General features: G+C 40.5%; 1 protein-coding gene across 2 annotated transcripts in view; it reads right to left on the bottom strand.

Moving 5' to 3' along the window:
• Positions 1–520: 520 nt before the first annotated feature.
• Positions 521–19,706, bottom strand: part of snx29 (sorting nexin 29) — a 356,821-nt gene continuing 337,635 nt past the window's right edge. The window contains exons 20-22 of one of the 2 annotated variants that reach the window (XM_046069744.1): positions 13,449–13,588; positions 3,766–3,824; positions 3,535–3,667 (exon numbers count right to left, since the gene is read on the bottom strand). In XM_046069744.1, coding sequence (XP_045925700.1) covers positions 3,806–3,824; positions 13,449–13,588 — 159 coding nt within the window. In that variant the 3' untranslated portion in view covers positions 3,535–3,667; positions 3,766–3,805. Of the gene's footprint in view, positions 3,668–3,765; positions 3,825–13,448; positions 13,589–19,706 lie in introns of both variants that reach the window. The other variant, XM_046069743.1, reaches the window with a different exon arrangement.

The raw sequence follows: 19,706 nt of genomic DNA, 5'->3' as shown, positions 1-19,706 counted from the left end.
CAGTCCACATCCTAAATAGGCCTGTAACCAATTTTCTGGTGAATGAACAATGAGCATTTTGTTATCCATCCTCGCCATTCTTCTGTCCACCGTCTCGGCAGAGCATACCAAGCACAGAAAAATACGGTCTTTCCCAAAATGGCTGGGTGGTTTGAATAATAGCTCAAAGACTGCATTAGTGAAGCAGTGATGGTTAAATAACCATTCGACAAGCAAAACAGATGCACGGAGGGGGACGCAGATGCTCTGATGGAATTCGCAGTATCTGTCCATCCATTTATGCAGACAGTTCATATGCAGAATATAATGCAGGCATCGATGCGTTCACCTCGCCATATAAACACATTCTCGCTTTAGCACACACCTTCGGTTTGTATTCAAATAACACTATACACATCTACGGGAGGTACCTACAAATGCATTAATGCAGAAATGTATGCTGACAGGCATTAAATTGTGTATTGACCTTCATCCACAGATGCAAGCAACAAGGTTAACAATGACAACACTGACACAGAGGTGTTTGTATTGTACTGTAGACACTGTACTTTATTGTTCATCCCCTCTTTGCTGTGACACTGATAGATAAGGCCTGACTGCTGACTAAGGCAAGGACAGAAAAGTACACAGGAACAGAGATGGCATACTGCAAGAGAACACTTTTGCTGCATCTCAATGAACTAAACCAACTCCTGTTGCTCGTCATCGCTCTGATGACCAGCCTCAAGGCAGAGTCAGATTCAGTTTAGATGGAGCCACTTCAATTAATATTGATGTTTGAGATCATATCATGAAAACCTCTATTCCCCAAGATAGAGGAGCCTACTTGCATGTCCACCAGGAGCTCTCTGTACAGCACTGGCCTCTTTTTTAAAAAGCATGTAGAGCTTCCAAGCCACAGAAGAAACAACAGTTTGGCTTTTAGCAAAAAGTCCTGATTCAAACTAGTTTTGAATAGGTGCTTAGCAACTATAAGAGAAAAGATCAGCACCGTCTTCAATTGTCTGGAACAAGAAGTCTCCGGCTTAAAGGTGCCCTATCGAATCAAACAAAAGTTCATTTCAAATTCAGTATTACTTACCAAAACACATCAAGGTTTAACACATGCGCTGAATGCATTTCCTTCAAATGAAACTTTTGCAAAGCTCATTTTGTAGTATGTGCATCGTTAACATCCATGTTTGCTAGCTGGCCTCCATCTTCTTCCCTTCTTTGTTGGCGCATTGCAACGCTTTGTAAAGCGTTGCCACCACCAACTGTCTTTTTGCAGACTAACATGAAATAAGCTACAGGACTGTGTATAACCTCACCCCGGTGCTCGTGGAACGTATTCCAACCCAATCAAAATGGTGACCCACACATATAAACATCGCTCCAAGGCGCTTTTAGTGGTCAAAAACTCCACTGTGCATAATTACTGTACATTACCACACATACAATATGGATATTTGTGCAGAGAGGTTAGACCCACCAATGGTCCCAGGGACAAACTGACCCCAACCGTCACTGTAAGAGATGTCTATGAAAAGGCTACTTGTTATAATAGAGTCTATGCGACAGTGTTGTTCGTCAGCGGTACAGGATATAGTAAGATGCTGTGGGCTCATTTTTCAATGCATAAAAAGGCAGTGCTACACTTAAAATGTCACCAATTCTACTGTTTCACTTTATCACAGCAGAGAATAGTCTTTAAAAAAATATCCATATCATAAGATATCCATGTTTCTGACAGACTTAGGAAAAAAAGAATGACAACATGTGAAAACAATTCATTAAAAACTTTAGACAGTATCTATCTTATTTTCTTTCCCATGCTGATGTTTTACATGTTGACCCGAGACAGAGTCTCTGTAAAAGGTCTCATAGAAGTCTGACAGAAACCTTTATTTGATGGCATCCCTGTGAGAATTTTCTAACAACACTATCCAGTGTTTACCAGTAGTTGGATACTTGTGAGGGTCACTTTTGTGTTAGAACAACAACTTAATTAAAACCCAAAAGCCTTGTTTGTTCATCTCCCCTCATAGACGATGAACAGTGTTAACCATTTTGCAAGCCGACCCTTCGATTCAAGTTTTCTGAAACCCTTCCAATACAATCAGTCCTCGTTTGAACATAGTCTCTGACTACTCCTGGGTGATCCATACATATGTATGAGCTTCTGTTTTACACACACTTGATGCTCAGCAGCCCTTTCCTTGCATTCTAACAAGCAGCTTTTCTTCAAGTGTTTAGTCATCATTAAAACATTCATTTGCAACATAACGCTGCATTAAATACTGCTAAGACACATTACTTAAACAATGTTTAAACAGTGATTTTGAGGAGAATGTATGCCTATTTATGAACTTTTAAGGGACTTTCCAAAAATTATTAAAGGAAAAGGGGTTAGGAACATGAGGGTTGGGAGAACATTTTTAATATACCGTTTTATAAATGTTCTTTTATAAATTTATATTTTAGCATTTTCTTGCAAGGTTTCTTTAATGATAAAAAGCAAACAGGATTAAATAGTTGGCTTTAGTGTTCATAGCGGGCCATAAAGGTGCGCTTTTCCATATGGAACAATCCTCCTGTCACTGTTTCCATTAAAAAAATAGCATTTAAATTAGAGTACACTATCTTAAATTATTTATACTTTGCTTCTTGTAGTTATTAATGGTGCAATGAGTTGTAAGAATTCAGTACTATATTTTGAGATATATTGGGAAGGGTGTTGCAGTTTTTTTTTGTCAAGGTGAAGGGTCTAAAGAAAACATCAGGTTCTTGCTTTTTCAAGAAAATCGAAATATAAGATTCAACTCACCTCCCCACATCAACAATTTCCATAGAGCGCCTAAGAGATTATGATTTTATCAGTGGTTCTTACCCCTAATCCTTTAATATCATCATTGCGTGGAATTTAAAATATATTTTGATAACTGCTGCATCCCTGGTGACATTAAGATATCTTACACTTTCAACAGAGCATCTGTAATAACCATAATAATAATAACAGAAGGTGGAAAAAGGAATGCCCATTGCCCGGTGGTCCACGCCAGAGATTGTGAATCATCGTCATCTAAAATATAATGGCACTGTAATGCTGACACATAAGCTGAAAAACAACATTCATTATCCAAGTGACTGCTTTAATTTACCCCTTCTCCACCTCTCTACACACCCTTCCCTCCATATCCAGAGCAGGAGAGCAGCTACAAAACACTGTAGGCACTGTGACCGTGATACAATTTCACTACAAAACTGAGCAGAGTAAGAAAAAACAAAAAACAAACATGTCCCCATCATCTCATTGTGTTTGAGATTAGAGAGAGCAGTCCAGGCTAGTTCATGTGCATGTTTACAGAGCCGTTTGGTCTCTCAGTGAGGTAAGAGGTGAACACATCCACCCCCCTCCTCCTTTTTGTCTGTAAGGCTCCAAAGGTCCGTTAGATCGCCCTCACACACAGTGAGCCCCTGTTCCACAGTCCAGGGTGGACACGGGAACATCGTCATCCTCAACCTCTACAGTAAGAGATTATTAGTTCAAAGGCTCTGGGGTTAGAGGTCGCCACTCTGTGGTTCAGGTCTGCCTTCCTGGTTGCGGCTGCGGCCCAGTCTGGATAAGCGGGATGAAGTTTTGGACCGGGGCGTCTTGGCTCCACCATCGTTGGCCTGGGGTGTGTCTCTGGATGAGAGGAGACAGCAGGAAGGAAATCAACAGAGCCATGACGTTTAAATGAACATCTGGTGAAGTTTATTAACAAGTTTATTATTCAAACAAACACCTGATGCTGCATCTGCAGGCTTAAGTGCATTTCTCCGCTCATGCCAGAGGACTTTTTCTTGGAAAACCAGACGAGACAAAAGAGCAAATGGAGAAGCTTTCATGAATCAAACCATGAATCTTTATTACATTTTGCTAATAAAGTAGCAACATGGAAAAGTATCTAATTGACTGTTCGCCTCCCTTTAGTTACTATTTCCATGCCTGCCAAGCTTTTTATAAGTTACAATGACGATGGCAGATTTACCACTCAAAATTCTTTTTAAAACAGTGACTCCTTAATTTCAGACAGTGGTTGACAAAAGCAGGCATCTCATTATTAGCCAGCAACAGGGACTTTTTATTTTATTTCATCAGTTATAGCTAGTTGACTAACCAAGCTAAAGTTAGCTCCATGAGTTGGTTGAAAATGCCGTCTCCATTTAACATTTTAATGTTTCCAGCTGAAAAATCCTGTGAATCCTGTGAAAGGGGTCTGAAATATATACTTGATGGTTACATTATGTGATATTATCTTCAAAGCTAAATATCTCAGGCAAAAAGTCAGCGTCCTAACCAGTTGATGATTAACATAGGGGACATGGACAGACATGTTTTTGCCTTGTAGTGCTAGTACTAGTACTATGAGAATGAGAAGAAGGAACCTAAGATCAGATTGTTACTTATTTATTTATATTTGGCTGCATAGCTTACATATTTGTTAATTTTTTAGACAGTGTATTTTTTTGTACAGAAAAGGCTTGTAAGATGAGGTCTAATTGAACTCAATCCATGAGGAATGCTGGCTGGTGTTGCTGGAGTGTTTATTTCCCCAAATCTAATACAGAGAAGAACAGAGCCGCTAACGTAGCCTAATAAACTTGATTAGCAGGCTCGGCTTCTACACAGTGGGGAAATACTACACAGCGGACGTGCTACTCTTGAAAGGGGCATCTTTTATCTTGTAATCCCAAAGGCTAGTAGTTGATCTTGGAAATAACGTTAGGTTACTACTGTAGGCGGTAAACTAGTTAGCAGTCATAAGCATGTTGCTTATGACTGCAGCTTCTAGCACAGACAAAAACAATAATAATTTCTGATCTTATGATGATTTTTTGACTTCTCTGGAGGAAATAATCTTGGACACTTCATGACATCATTGTCCTAGTTTCCCTGACGACCATCTTCACAACACCCATAATCCGTGAGTCTCACAAAGTCTGATAACAATGACGATGAATGAGAGGCACTTGTCAAAGGAAGGAAATGAAAAGCAGGAAGACTTCATGATTGGAGTAAAATCCTATCTCATTCTGTTCCTCTGAAGCATTTCACCCCCAAAACAGTGACTCTCACCTGCTGCTTCTGATGAAGTAGTGATTCTGTAATAGGAGCGGTGAGGTCAAGTGCTTCTTTGACAAAGGGATTTTCAATAAATATTAAAAAACAGTGAAGAGGCAGAGGTCATTTCCCTTTTGATTTTGAACTGGCCTCTTTAATGACGCGCCCAAGCTGCTATACAGCTGTAATTAAGGTTATCAGGGCATCTGGGTGGTTTTGTGTTAGGAGTTTGATTCCCCCACAGACAACACGTGCCAAAAATAAATGCACTCATGGTGAGGTGCTTTGGCTAAAAGCGAGCCATATGCTGGCATGTGCGGCAGCAGGGGCTAAAAAGCAGAACACTAAGAGGGCAGGGAGGCTCTGTCATGTTAAAGTAGGCGGAGACATGGACAGTTACAGCACGGCCCAAAGCACAAGCCAAGATTCAAACTTTAGTATGAAAAATGTATGGCTGCAAAGTATCCCCATCGTAACCATAAAGATCAAACTGCTCCGGGGGACGGTGTGACCAGCCAATCTCAGAACAGCCTGAACTTAGTTAATATGGTGAAGATGATTTCTTTTCCTCTGGCACAAAATGTACATTTAGCAGTGGCTCATGTACCACGTATTCCCATATCTCCACTGCACCAGGCAACCTCAATCAAGCGCAGTCACACAATTTGAATTTGACCAAGGTTGGTCAAACAGTGATGCAATGGGGAGTTATATCAGCAGAAATCATGCCAAATTGGGGGCAGTATGCAGAGTTGAAACTGCAAGCTATCTCATTTATTCATATCAAACTGGGTAAAGTAGCTAAATATACTAAATTAATTATAGGCTTATAGATTTTTTTTTTCCCTGGCTCTCAGCATGTGATTGTGCCCCATTTGGACATGATATTGACTTGTGCGGGATAATAACTTTCCCAGGCACTGTAGGAATATTAATAATTTGACTGAAACTTGGCATAATTACAGTAATGACATACACAAACAATAATGCATCAAGACACACGCACACACACTACTACTATTACTACTAATAAAAATAACTTTATTTGTATAGTACTTCTAAATGCAGGTAAAAAATTGCATTACAACAATCAGTATAAAACACTAAAAAAGTCAAAATAAATTAAAAGATAAAAATAAAAGTAGACATAAATAGGCATCACACAATACAAGCTTTGTTTACAAGCACACAGGCACTTTTTTTCTGAGGCAGCAGGTCAATAAACCGAGAACCCAGACTGAGTGTGTGTGTACTTTGTGTTCGGATTAAAACATAATAGTGCTGAGGTCCAGCTAAGTGGTGGAAAATCTAAGGAGAGGTGTGATCACGTTGCTGTTCAAGACAGGTGAGGACAATTGCGGCATGAGAGTCCAAAAAAGTGAGCGTGGAGAGGCACAAAGAGATGTGTACAGGTCATTGTGTTGGCCATCAAGCAAAAACATGAACACTGCTGTGGCTGCAGGCCTGTTACTAAAATATAAATTACATATTAGTGTTAAATAAAAAGGCTTGATCATCTTGAACATCTTCAAAACTGACTTGAAATAGGGCCACTCCAGGCCTGGGCGCTGATGTTTGGCACTATGTAACAATGGAGTCCCATGCGTGAACAAAGTTTCGTGACAACAGCGTAATGGTTTATGGCACTAACACGACAGCAACCAAGCTATAAGAAGAAGCCAACAACTGGAAAGTGCAATGAAAGTTCTTTAGAAGAAGCTAGCTTGGTATTCTCAGTATGGATATCATGCCAGAGGCTGTGAAGAAGGCGAAGAAGATGATGTGGAGGAAGTGAGGAAGAGAAAAAGAGAGTGTGACCGAGCAAAAGAACGGGAAAAGAGTAAATACTGGACTGGCTTTGACTTGTTGGCATGAGCTGAAAGAGCTGATTACGCAAGGACAGCTGGCCTTCTTGCCATTATTAGCTGGCTTGCTGTGTCTTGTGTTGTTGCGATTGCTTGATGTTTGCCTGTGTTAGCAAAGTTGTCGACACGAGCAAAATCAGCAAGTAGTTTCACAGCCAGAGCTTTAGACGCTACAATGGTATTGTTACCGTAAGTGCTCTTGCGTTTGTTGCTGTCTAGCTTTGTTGGCTAGCTTGCCACCCCAGTGTCAAACAACATTATGCTGCTGCTGGTGAAGAGCGGCACTGGCGTCGCTCGAGTGGGCATAGTCGCTCAACAGCGCCTCCAGCCACATCTGTATATTATGCCTTGGGGCTAACAAGTAAGCTAGCTAGCGAAGTTTGTGTTTAAGGCGTTGACACTGCCTTACCCTAACCTTAACTGTTACAGAAGTTTGTGCCTAAACCTAAGTCAGTGAATATATACATGTCGACCGGCTAGCAGACATTGTTAGCCTCCTTTGAGTTGCAACACACTGTAAAAACTGCAGCGTTTCATACGTACGCTGAAGGGTACCTTTTGTGTAAAATAACTACGCTGTCTCAAAGAGTTGGTATATGATGCCCGAGATGACAACGGGTTGGTATTTAGGGCACGTTCAACTCACATTTGCAGCACAAAGGGGTTGTATTTTGTTTCTTAATTAATCATATGTGTTTTGGGCATAACACGACTTAAAGTGTCATATCCGATTCTCTTTAAAAAGCCAGGTGCCACACCATAGTGTGATCAAATAGCAATGTTTGGTGTCAGTGCTTTTGTCAAACTTCTGCTAAGTGAAAGCAGTGGGAAATCTTCAAGTAAGTTTTCTGCCAACACACATCAATCTGAGTGGCTAATTATGACAAAATCCAACCAGGTAATTAGCATGGAGTATAGTTTTTGAATGACTCAACTTCAAGCTGATATTTAAAGGAAAGTAGTAACTTTTTTGGGGAGTCCAGAATGTTGTCACTGAAACACTGCCAGTTACTACATCCTATTTTCATGAGGCATTTAGGTCAGTGCAGCATCATTAAGGAGTTTTGAGATCCATCTGGCCTTTGAGCACCAAGTGCCTCAGCAGGACATCTGGAGTGCTGAACCCCAATCTGTTTCCCCCCTCTGTTCTCTCTTCAACTTTTCCTTTTTCCTCTGTCTCCTCCTCAGACCCCAGACAAGCTCTCTTTGCCTCCATCCTCCTCTGTCCCATTCCTCTTCATTTTTCTCACTAAACTGCTTCCTGTCATTTTCCACCGGCTTAAAATTCTTTCAATCCGAACGACCGAACATCTGTCATCTCACATTTGAATCTCTCCACCCTTATTTAGGCTTTTTATGGGTCACAAATCTTCCAGCAACAAAATACGGTGACATCATGAATGTCTGGAGGAAAACCAGCTGTACACACATAATGTAGCATTGCTAGTTAGTAGGCATTGATTCATTTGGTCATGTTCATAGTAAAGTGAACAATCTGAGAAAGTAGATGTCCACTCCATTAAAATCCATTTATACAGTGGATTGCTATATTAGCGACAGGCCTTTATTTGTTTGTGCTGGCTACTGTTTGGGACTTGTCCTCTATTTATGAACTTTGTCTTAAAGGAGACCTATTATGCCTTTCCACATTTTATGACTTATCTACAATGTTATAATGTTGAATGTTCGTGTTAACCATGGCCACAGCTTCAAAAAATGAGGTTAAAGCATTTATAAGAAATCCCTGTGAGCAAAAACCTCTGGTTTCCTCCTGTTCTGAACGCTCTGTTTTCAACTGCTTTTTCTACCAATGGACGGAGCCGGTGTTCGATATATGGTCATGTGCTCCCACACTAACGGCACGGCAACGCTCATTCTGCCTGTTACGCCCAGCAACAACAACAGCCTGGTAACATGTTTCAGGTCTTGGCCAATCAGAAGACAGTGGGCTTTGAGAGGGGAGGCCTTAAAGAGGCAGGAGCATCTACAGCCTGTTCAGACAGAGGCTGAAATGAAGCCATACATGAAGAATCAGAATAAGAAAAAAACAAACACATTTTTAACTTTGAATCATGCAAGAGTCACATAACTACAATATAGGAATGGAAAAGAAGTATAATAGGTCTCCTTTAATTTACATCAGTCACGGTTGTTACATAATCAAGCTACGTATGGTTTCCATTCAGGGCCAAACAGTATTCTTGCTTACCTCTGCATCCTTTCCATGTTCCTTCCCTCCCCCTCCTCATCAAGTTAATGAGCAGACTAATTGGGCTTTCATCCCTCACTGAAGAAGTTAGAGCGGCACAAGTTTGATCATGCCAACTGAACAGGCTGTTATGGAGTTCAGATTAGACAGTAACATCATGTTAAAGCATCAAATATCATAACAACACTGGCAGACCTCAGAGCAGCATTGGCAAAAACTAGAGCATACTGTATGCCTTTACACACAATGAGCCCAGTATATTATGGTATGCTGATTGATGTTGATACAATGCCAGCTGCAATTCCATTGAGTAATGGTAGTGAGAATGCCAGCGTCAACCTGGATCACAGCAGGCCAAGACAGACCTGCATATGCAAGTACAAGTCCTTTACTATCAACTCTCTATTAGCTGTCACCATAAAGTTTCATCAAATGCAGGCATGTTTGCAGGCTCTGTGCAACAAGTTACATGATGTTGTTGCGCAAACATATTAACATGGTGTTTGGATTGACTTTCTCTGCGGTTACTGTGGTTTTCCTTTGTTGCATCATCTAATGCCTACCTTTTCTGAGGTGACTTTTTGGGTCACACAGCCAAAGACATTTTACCCATAACATCAATTTTGGCCACCATCACCTGGTTGTGATGGTTAACCTGCTATGGTTGTGGGATAAAAGTCAGGCATAATTAGTACATATGTGGGAATTCACAAACACATGCATTAACTGTGCAACAATACACCTACATATGGATTAAAACATATCAAACTCCAGTGTTTCCCCTACATGCATTCAGGAGCAGCGGTGCGCCGCTGCTGAATCATGACCGCCGCTACTAAAATTTCCCACGATCATTAAACTATGTACTACAAATGTACAATAATAATAAAATACACACTCAGTGCTTGGCTAGCTTCCTCTCATCATTCTATACAAAACATATACGTGACAGATGCTGTTATAAGAGCAGCGTAACTCCTGTAAGGAATGGGGAGGTGAGTAGCGATTGTTTGATTGTCCGAGCGGCAGAAAGTGACAGTGAACGAGAGCAGAGAAAAAATATTCTGGCAGTAAATGTACAGTGTCGGTTACAGTGTGTTAGCTTCTCAAGACCAAGAAAAGTCTGTTGTTTCCCACCTGCTTGAAAAGTGGAGCCTGTATGCGCTAGTTAACATCTATGCTCCCCTTCAAACTGCGCAGCTGAGCAGGAAAGCTTCTACAGTAAGTTAGGCTGTCGTTTGGCTCTATGTAACTTGACATTAGCTCAATTTATAGATGGTAACTGGTAGCTGTATTTTATTACTATCTACTTGTCCAATGTTGAGAACATCAGTTACAAACTGAGAGTACACTGGTGTAGCCTTCACCTCTGTCCACAAATTCCCACAAGAAATGATCTAAATCTCAAACTTTCATTGTATGGATTACACCTCTTAAATCCAATAATTTAAGAAGAAGATGAAGTAGTAGTAACGTTAGTAGTACTAGTAATACTAGTACTAGTAGTAGTAGTCGACTGGTTTATTAGAAATAAGAAAAATATGAGGAGGGATGAGCGGTGCATTCATGTGGTATCAGAATAATCAACAGCTTTTTTTCCTTTTTAAATCTTTATTACAAAAAGGGAAATAAAGTGTACACTGGACATAAAGAAGTATACAGAACTTTGATTCGTGCAAAATCACAAATTGCCTATACATATTTTGCAAACATGGAATTTCAAATATGGTTAATTTGCTGTTCATGTAGAGTGAACTAGATGTCTGCGTGTTGTTTATACGCGTTGTTAATGCTAATCCAACACATCTTTGTAGAAGTGTCCATGTTGATTTCACATTCTGACTTAAGAGCACATGAACACACACTGAAGTCTGGAAATGGGACCATCTGAGGAGCATGTGAATGCACCGTAAGGCGATGGTTGCAATTCGCAACCTTCACCACTAGATGTCGCTAAAACTTACACACTGGACCTTTAAAAGTTTCCCTCTGTGATGGAAAACATCAGTGAAACAGAGGCTAAAACAAAGTCTTTTCATTTTCTGTACCAAATTTCATGGCAATCAATCCAACAGTTACCAGACAATTTTACTAAAAATCATATATGTCAACCTGATGGTGGCACTAATGAGTAAAGTCACTAAACCTAATCATCCAAGTCATAAGGATTCATTCTCTAGGCCCCAGGAATAACTGTACCAAATTTCATAACAATCCATCAAATAGTTGATATTTCAGTCTGGACCAAAGTGGTGGAACAACACTGCCATCCCTTAAGCCACACTGCTACTATGGCTAAAAACAGGTTTGTCCCAGCCTATTTAAACAACAACACAAAACAAAAATACAGCCAGCAAAGTACATTTACCCAATTACTTAATTACTTAAGTACACTTTATGCTACTTAATACTCCACTCCATTTACTGACTTTGCAGGTAGAAATTATTAAATATATTCGACTACTAAATTCTAATGTAATTTTACAGATTCAGCTACCCCTCAGCATATTATTTAGTTACAATTAGCCACAACTTTACCCTGCTAATAAAATGTAAATAATCCTTACATATTAATACAGCCATAGTTATAATACTAATATGTTTTTGAAATGGGCCATTCTGCTTGATGAGTACTTTTACTACTTATGTATATTTTGATGCTAATACTTGCAAGCGTTTTACTTGTAACAGAGTAATTCTACACTGTGCTACTCAAGTAAAATATCCTAGTACTTCTCTCACCACTGCTGACAGCAGCTCATGCTGTACAGTAATGCAGCTTATGAGTTCATTGATTTTCTCTCATGTCTTAATTAATGTAGAACAGGGGGGAATGGATCTGAGAAGAGGCATCTTGTACTGTAATAATATGGGGGAGATGGTATGCACGGAGCAGGACAAAAGAACAGCACACCTCTGATTAACTTCTTTTCCTTCCTGATGTATCTGGGAAAATCCCTGCAATCACATGCTGATGCGTTACCATGGTTACCAGATCTTGGCCAATTATGTAGATCTCTTCCTAGACAGTTCTCACAATAAGCAGACGGATTTAGTTTATCCACTGAAACATCAAATATTTACTATCACACAGTACTGCGACTGGTCTGCTCTCTGTCCAAATACAATACCAATGCATCAGAGCCTTATTTGGACCCAGATTGAGGCCCCCCTATTCAGGTGGTCTTGTTCCAGTTGTTTGGTCAGCACCAGAATTCAAGTGACAGCTTTCACACCAACGTAAACTAATTAATAAACTAATAGAAATTTGTTTTGACCAAATGAAACATGAATGGGCTGAAAGCAACATACTGACCAGGACTTTTTTCTACAAGTAAAAATTATGCCATGATTATTGCCAGTTATTTGTATAAGGCTATAATCACGTAGTGGCTTTAAACAAGGCCACAAAGTGTAGCGCATACATCTATGTCAGCTATGTTGTTGTTGTGGTTGTTGCCTTAGCCCGATGACTCAGATGTCTCCAGAGAGGAAATGACATTCCAGTGTGACAGGTCACGCTCGCTGACTGATCGCAGTTAAGTGGAAACTGATGTTAATATTGACAGGAAATGACTGGAACATCTCATTTTCAGATGTAGCCTGGTAGTTAGGTGGGCAGCTGAGGCATCATGCACTTTCACACTTGCTAGTCTGAGTGTGTGTGAATGTGTGTGCGAGAGAACATATACGCTGTATGCGTGAATATGAGCATGAGAATAAAATGCAGGGAAACGCTGAAGTTTGTTTACAAGGGATTTGGCATTTTCAATGACATTAATCCTCCCTGTCTGTACTCTGCAACAATGACTACCACAACAGCTGTAGCAGCTAATTCTTACTGAAAATCTTGTAGATTAAATTTGTATAATACATACAAACTACTGCCAAACCTAGCAGGCAGTTTTTCCTTCTTAGATGTCTGCAGGGTTAAAAAGCAGCTATACATTTTTTAATGATATAAATAATGTGGATTCTACCATATTGTAGTTTGCTGCACGCAAAACTCCAACTAAAAACCTCCATCTCATGCTCTGAATATAAAAAGAAAGTTAAAAAAGATATTTACATTCCCTAATTTCTTTCCCTTTATCACATTCCCCAACTGTTACTATTTACTACACTCAAATTTCTGTAACATTGCAGCAGTCTTTCACAGACAGGAGCCCTGCACCTGCACACATGTGCTGGCATCCTTCTGCTGAATCTCTCTCACCCACGCACACTACACATGCTCACATGAAAAGCTTAGAAGGTGTATCAAACATGCCTGTGTGTGTCCACTTACAGACAGAAAGGCAGCAGAGACAGCAGGGTCTCTTTGGTGGGGTGGGCTGTGAACTCAGGCAGTGTCTGGATCAGTTTGTTCATCACCATGCGCAGGTAGCCCTGCAGCTGCTTCCTCCTCTCCTCCACAAACTTGGCATCCTGCAGAGAGAGAGAGACAGCGGGGAAGAAGAGAGAATATAAAGTTATTATAGGCAACATCGTGGTTGGAAAAGCTCAGGTTAAAGCTGCAACATGCAACTTTTTATCACATTAAAATAACATGTTAATAGGATCTATTCAAGTGGCTATAATCAATGTTTTGATGTTAATGATGGATCACATGACTACGTCTTATGTGTAATGTGAAAGGGTACGCTCATAGTGATGAACTAACAAAGCATTATTACCCAATTCTGCAGTTCCCCTCAGCTTTATAGCATCTTTAAGCTAACTGTTTTGGTTTTTCCGGCCCACAACTTTCCAGCTTTGGTTCACTCTCACCGCTCCCATCGGTAATGTTTTCAGATGCAACAGGCAGCTGTTTCCAGCAAAAGAGTTCTAAAATCCACTATCCACTAATCCACGGCAGAGACAGGCACAGTTAGTTACCAGCTGGTGACCATAATGAAGCATTTAGCAGCTAAAGAGCTAGATATTTCCCTCAGTACTTGATGGACACCAAAACAGGGCAATAATGAGAGTTAACATGGAGAATGAACGACAGTGTTGCTTTGTATCTGCTGGATGTGTAGGTAAGTAGGCAACTGTTAATTTTTGCCATGTCACTTTAAAAGATGATAACACGATAGAATTGTGTTAAAGTGGCCAACGCAATCTGTAATTATTACAGCTGAGTCTGATTTTCGTAGCTTAGTCCACTGTTTCTATCTGTTCCAGTTTTTGGAGGTAAAATTAAAAATGAACAAACCTGACACGTCAATAATAATCCCTCACTGCAGAGTAAAATTGTAATAACGGTACAGTAAGAACAGTCGGTAAATTTAATGTGATGAATACAACATTACTTTTACTAGTTATGTTGATGACCAAAAAAAATGAAAATAAGATCCAAGTCGTAAAAAAAATGAATTATTATTAAATCATTATCATCTACGTGCCATTCTCAGCAACCCTTATTTGGCTGATACTGGTTTTTCTTTCAATGTTCCAAGGAGTTTTGGCTGTACAATCCTGATTGTAAGTGTGTCCACTCAGCTGTGTTGCGGTCTTGAAGCTAGCAGTCACATGCAGAACCAAGACTGATGGTGGAAAACATGACAAAACCAAAGACCAGTAATCAGCAGTAAAATCAACAGCAAAGGCCTGTTCCAAAACATGATGAACATTCTTAACGTCATTACTTTATTAAAACAGACTGGTTGTGTTGACTGTCAGTTTCTTCAGTGTTGAACAGAGTGCTGCTTCCCTCAGCCTCGGGCCAAACGGTGTTTCAAGTTAGATAGCTCATCAAAATGACTGACGCGTATTAAGGTGTGAGCTGCCCAGTGCAGAGGGAGGAAGGTGGTTCTCACAAAACACATGCTGCCTCCAGGCAAAACGTTGCATATTGTGACTTAAAGACCTGAGACTCTCCTGTGTCTTCTGTGATTTGTCCCTTGGAGCTTTCCTTCTATCAGTACAAATACTGTTTGTTTGTAGTTAAAAACAACACTTTGAATTCTCCATAATGCCGCTAAATCCCATATCTCCCATGATAAGCGATGCTGCACACACAAAATAACATGCATTTTCAAGGATTAACGCGCCTCAATATTTGTGTTTATTTTGTCATTTGGTTGCTGATGTTGAAGAAAAAAAATCAGGCACAGTCATTTGAGCATCTCACTGAGCAACTCTGAAGGCAGAGGCACAGAGCCACATGGCCAGTGCTAGCGTGGCTAATCGGTTTCCAGCAAGGCTCAGAACAAAGCCTGGGCAGTGTTTCGTTTTACTCTCTGGTGCTTGGGATTGGAACAAACAGCCATTGTAGGAGGCCAACTCCTTCCTGTTTTTGAAACTGCTGCTTCTCTTTTGATCTGAAATGCCAACACCCAAGCGAATTTAATTGTCTTGTCTTAAAATACTAATTTGGTTCTTCTGTACAAGAAGAATAAACTGTTTGTGTAGTCAACATTATGTCAAAAACCACTTCACAGTTAAAGCAGTAATAACACAAGGCAAATTCATTAATCAACGAGTGCAATGAAATTAGGGCTGGTTTATAAATTGTTTAAATAAGAGGCCTATGGGGACTCCTGCATTTGTTTTCAACAAGCAACCTGCTATTTTCCCTGGTGCAGTGACATTCACAGTACCCTTGTACTACCAGAAATGCTTTTGATAAAAATATGATGAAATTCAAGACTGCACTGCCCCTGATTTGAAAACTGGCTTGCAACAAGGCAGACAATACAATCTATAACAGCTATAAAGAGATAAAATACAGCACTGCGCATAATTTAAAAAAAATACATATAACACACATAAACCAGTACTCGTCGGGAAGTGGGATTTGCCGAAGGTATAATGTCTACAACAATACATTTAGAGTTTTGGTTTTATCAACAGAGAAAAACAACTAATCAAAGAATTTATACAGTATATGTTGACTTTAACTATTACAATCCTTTCACGTTCATTTACTTACTCGGGTGACACAGCAGCTCGTTTACATTTTCAATTTCTTTTTCAAGTTCCATAAAAAGAAGAGTTTTTGAGCTGTCAACCGCACTACTACTACACCACTGAAAACGTAAGGTGATCAGCATTTTCTTGCAGCTGGAAATACAACAAATTTTAGATGCATGGACATATAAACTCAGAAAATCAATAAAAATGTATCTTTTAGGACAATCTGGATATCTATTGCTGAAATTAAAAAATAAAACACAAAAAAAAGGACCACAGATTTCACATTATTTTCCCAAGCTCTACACATATCAGTATAGCCACCCTAACCAACCAGTGGTAGTCAGTAGTGCAGCCACTAGGAAATGATCCGTCACTGGCTTCCCATCACTGTGCATCCAAATAAAGCTTATACATAGCTTTATTTGGACAACGGTGGAAAATGTGGTGAGAAGAATTTTGGTCTCCACAAATGCATATTCAGTTTACAGAGGCACATCAGCTGCCTTTGGCTAGATATTTATGGTACAGTATACTCACGTTTTACCGATTGGATATAAAAAGTTGGAAGACGATTTGCAGTACAGTGGCCAGAGAGAGAGAGAGAAGTTTTAAAATGGAGGGAGCAGAGAAGAGGTTTATTGTTGCTCCAAGTAGTGGATATGAATGTAAGTTAGGAGAGTAGGAATGGATAACTAAACTCTGCTGCATGCAGGGTGAAGTAGACGCGATAGGACCGGGTAAATCTGATGTGTCAGATTAGGCTGTGCATGCTAGCGTGGGTTTCATGCTATGTCAACACAACAGGGGACACCCTGACTGCTTTCATGGATGTCAGAGCAGTAATAACATTAATGGACATTATGACAGATTCATCCTGGAGACACAGAGGAGGGCTGAAGGTGCCGTGTCTTGTTTGCAGTGAGGAGGAGAGGGCACAGCAGAAACTACTGTGGCATACTGATGCAGGTACAAGGCTGATTCTGTCCTCTTACATCTGTCTGCTTATATCCCACTGTATCAACACTGCTCTTTCCTCGTTTACCCCCCCCCCCCCCCCCCACCCCTCTCTCTCGCTCCGGCACATGAGCGAGGCATTTGCAAGATAAGACATTTCTGTATGCATGCTTATCGGCATTGTATATTTGCCTTGTGGTTACGTGCACGAAATGCACCTCTATATGGGACTGTGAAATGCTCATGGAATGGCAGAGAGAGAAACTGGATGTATATGCACAGGCACGTACATGTACAGTATTAACACACACATCACTGCTAAATGTCACTTCTTCAGAGAGAACAGATAAGAATAGATAAGCAGGTGAGGAGAGGGGAGCTGTCAATGGAAGAGAAGCATAAAGTAGTCCTATTTGCATTGGGGTCTCCACAACTGCTCGGTGAATTTGCTGCCAGCTTTACATCATTCAATTCTGAGGGAGGGAAGAAAACTCCAAATAGCTTGTCTGAAGAACTAAATGTTGCCTGGCAACAAAAAACACTTTCAGAAGTGAAAAGTAACTACACCCTACAGTATCAACCACTTTTTTTTCCCTCTCCAAAACAGAAAATCAATGCTTCTGACCAAGACTTTCGATCCTGCTTGAAATGTGTTTACAATGATACATATTCCTGTTGTAGCTTTTCAGCTTTACAGAGAGGAGAGACAGGAGGGATGTAGGGAAGCCACGTAATGGAAGTCCCAGGCCAAACTTGCTGGTTGCATAATAAGCTGCTGTCTTGGCACTTGACACTTACAACAAGCAGACTGCGAGGAAACATTGTGATTTTCTCCATGTAAATCAGGCCTTGGTGTCTGATGGGCATTTTCTGGAAAAACACAAAGTTTCTTCGCTTAACTTGCGCAGTCAAAATAAACAGGAACAACAACAACCCGCGCACTGATTTCAAACCTGCAGTACACTTGAATTAAATGAGAGCGGACAACATTGGTACACACTGGCAACAAAACAAGGTCAACACTTTCCACCATGTCAGCCCACACTGGACCACAGCAAAGCTGAACAGGCTGTTCTCTCGATGCCGCGATTAAACACACACCAAACTGTGGGTTCAGGCCATGCATAAAACATCACAGGTGATTTGGGAAATGCTCATACAAAGGCCTCCACAACGTCTCCTTGTCATTATTAAAAGCACAAAACATGTATATTGCATAATATGTGAACACAACATACTAAGGCTGGTTAATAATTCACTTTGTAGTTCCTGATTAATTAATCAGGGCAGCCCTGGGACTCCCCTCTCTCTCTCTCTCTCTTTGTATGGGCAGCTGGGGCGACTGCTGAGGGCAAAATGGTAGTCGTGAACGTGCCATTTTTAACGAGTGTGATCACCATTCAGAATTCTTATATAATGTTACTGTAAGCACAATCATCACAAGCCATAAAGTCAAACTGCATTGTTGTAAATTCCATTACAACAAATACCTGGTATCCAAGGAAGCATGCTTGTTATCATCGTTTTCAGCAGTTTTTTCAGCTGTTCATCTTGTTTAACTAAACGTTTCTGTGTAGACTTGATTATATTATTGTTGTTATTGAGTTAAGCGTACGATTGGCTGACTGGGGATGATAACTTAAGCAATAAGAATGCTTTTCACCTTCAATAAAATGTACGAGGTGAACCGAACATTTCTTCAGCAATGGCTCACAGCGGAACAACAAATGTGATATGATAAATACATGTGATCACAAGTCCCATCCTGTGAGGGAGAGAAACAATCCCGAAACCCAGTGTCAACCACGTGGCTGGGAGCCTTTGCCTGGCAATGGCTAGAGATTCCAGGAAGTTAGTGCTCAGAGCCAAGAAACAGCTTGGCCCTGCTGCTACCAAACACGACCACAATGATGAAGCTTGGCGGCTTGTGGGGCTGCAGAGATAATTGCTGTCAAATCTTATTTGTTCGCAATTGTTGACGTGAAAGAATAAAAATACACCTTAAACACAGTCTTGTATTGAGAGTGGTCACTATCGTGGAACAAACAGAATTCGAGCCTAAGAATTCTTTCACATTCTGTCTCTCTGAATTTGTAGCTTCTGGGAATAGAAAACCACAAAGTCTCCATTTGTGGAAAGAAAAAAACAAAGAGAGATAAAAAAAATTAAGCGATTTTTGTCGAAGCCTAAGGCGGGTGAGTGTCTTGAAAGAGCAAGTCGGGAGACAGTGACACAAGTGGGCAAATGAGAAAAATTTATATTGAGGGCGGAGAACAAAAAAAGTACGGCACACGCCTTTGGACATATGCCATAAAATCTGGATGAGGTGAGGCCAGTGAGAAAACCTGACAGCTGTACTCTGGGGTCTGACAAAAACGTGGCTTTGATGTAATCATTCTGCCCCCTCTCTGTGTCGGCGTTAGCATCACGAGGGATTTGACAGGCACAACTTGGGAACATTTAGCCTCTATGCCTGGCTAGGCCCCTGACAAATCAGCTGGTTAAGAGCTGTCACAGGCAGTGTGTGCGCAACTGCATCTGTGTGTGTGTGTGTGTGTGTGTGTGTGTGTGTGTGTGTGTGTGTAACATCATCTGTATTGTTAGGTTACGCAGCTAGACAGTCTAGCCTAAAGCTAGACTTTGGAAACACAGAGGGATAGTCTCATTAGCAATATCATCAACAGGACTGAGA

Source organism: Micropterus dolomieu, linkage group LG14, assembly GCF_021292245.1.
Source record: "Micropterus dolomieu isolate WLL.071019.BEF.003 ecotype Adirondacks linkage group LG14, ASM2129224v1, whole genome shotgun sequence".
Classification (NCBI taxonomy): domain Eukaryota; kingdom Metazoa; phylum Chordata; class Actinopteri; order Centrarchiformes; family Centrarchidae; genus Micropterus; species Micropterus dolomieu.
This window is presented reverse-complemented; position numbering and strand designations above follow the sequence as displayed.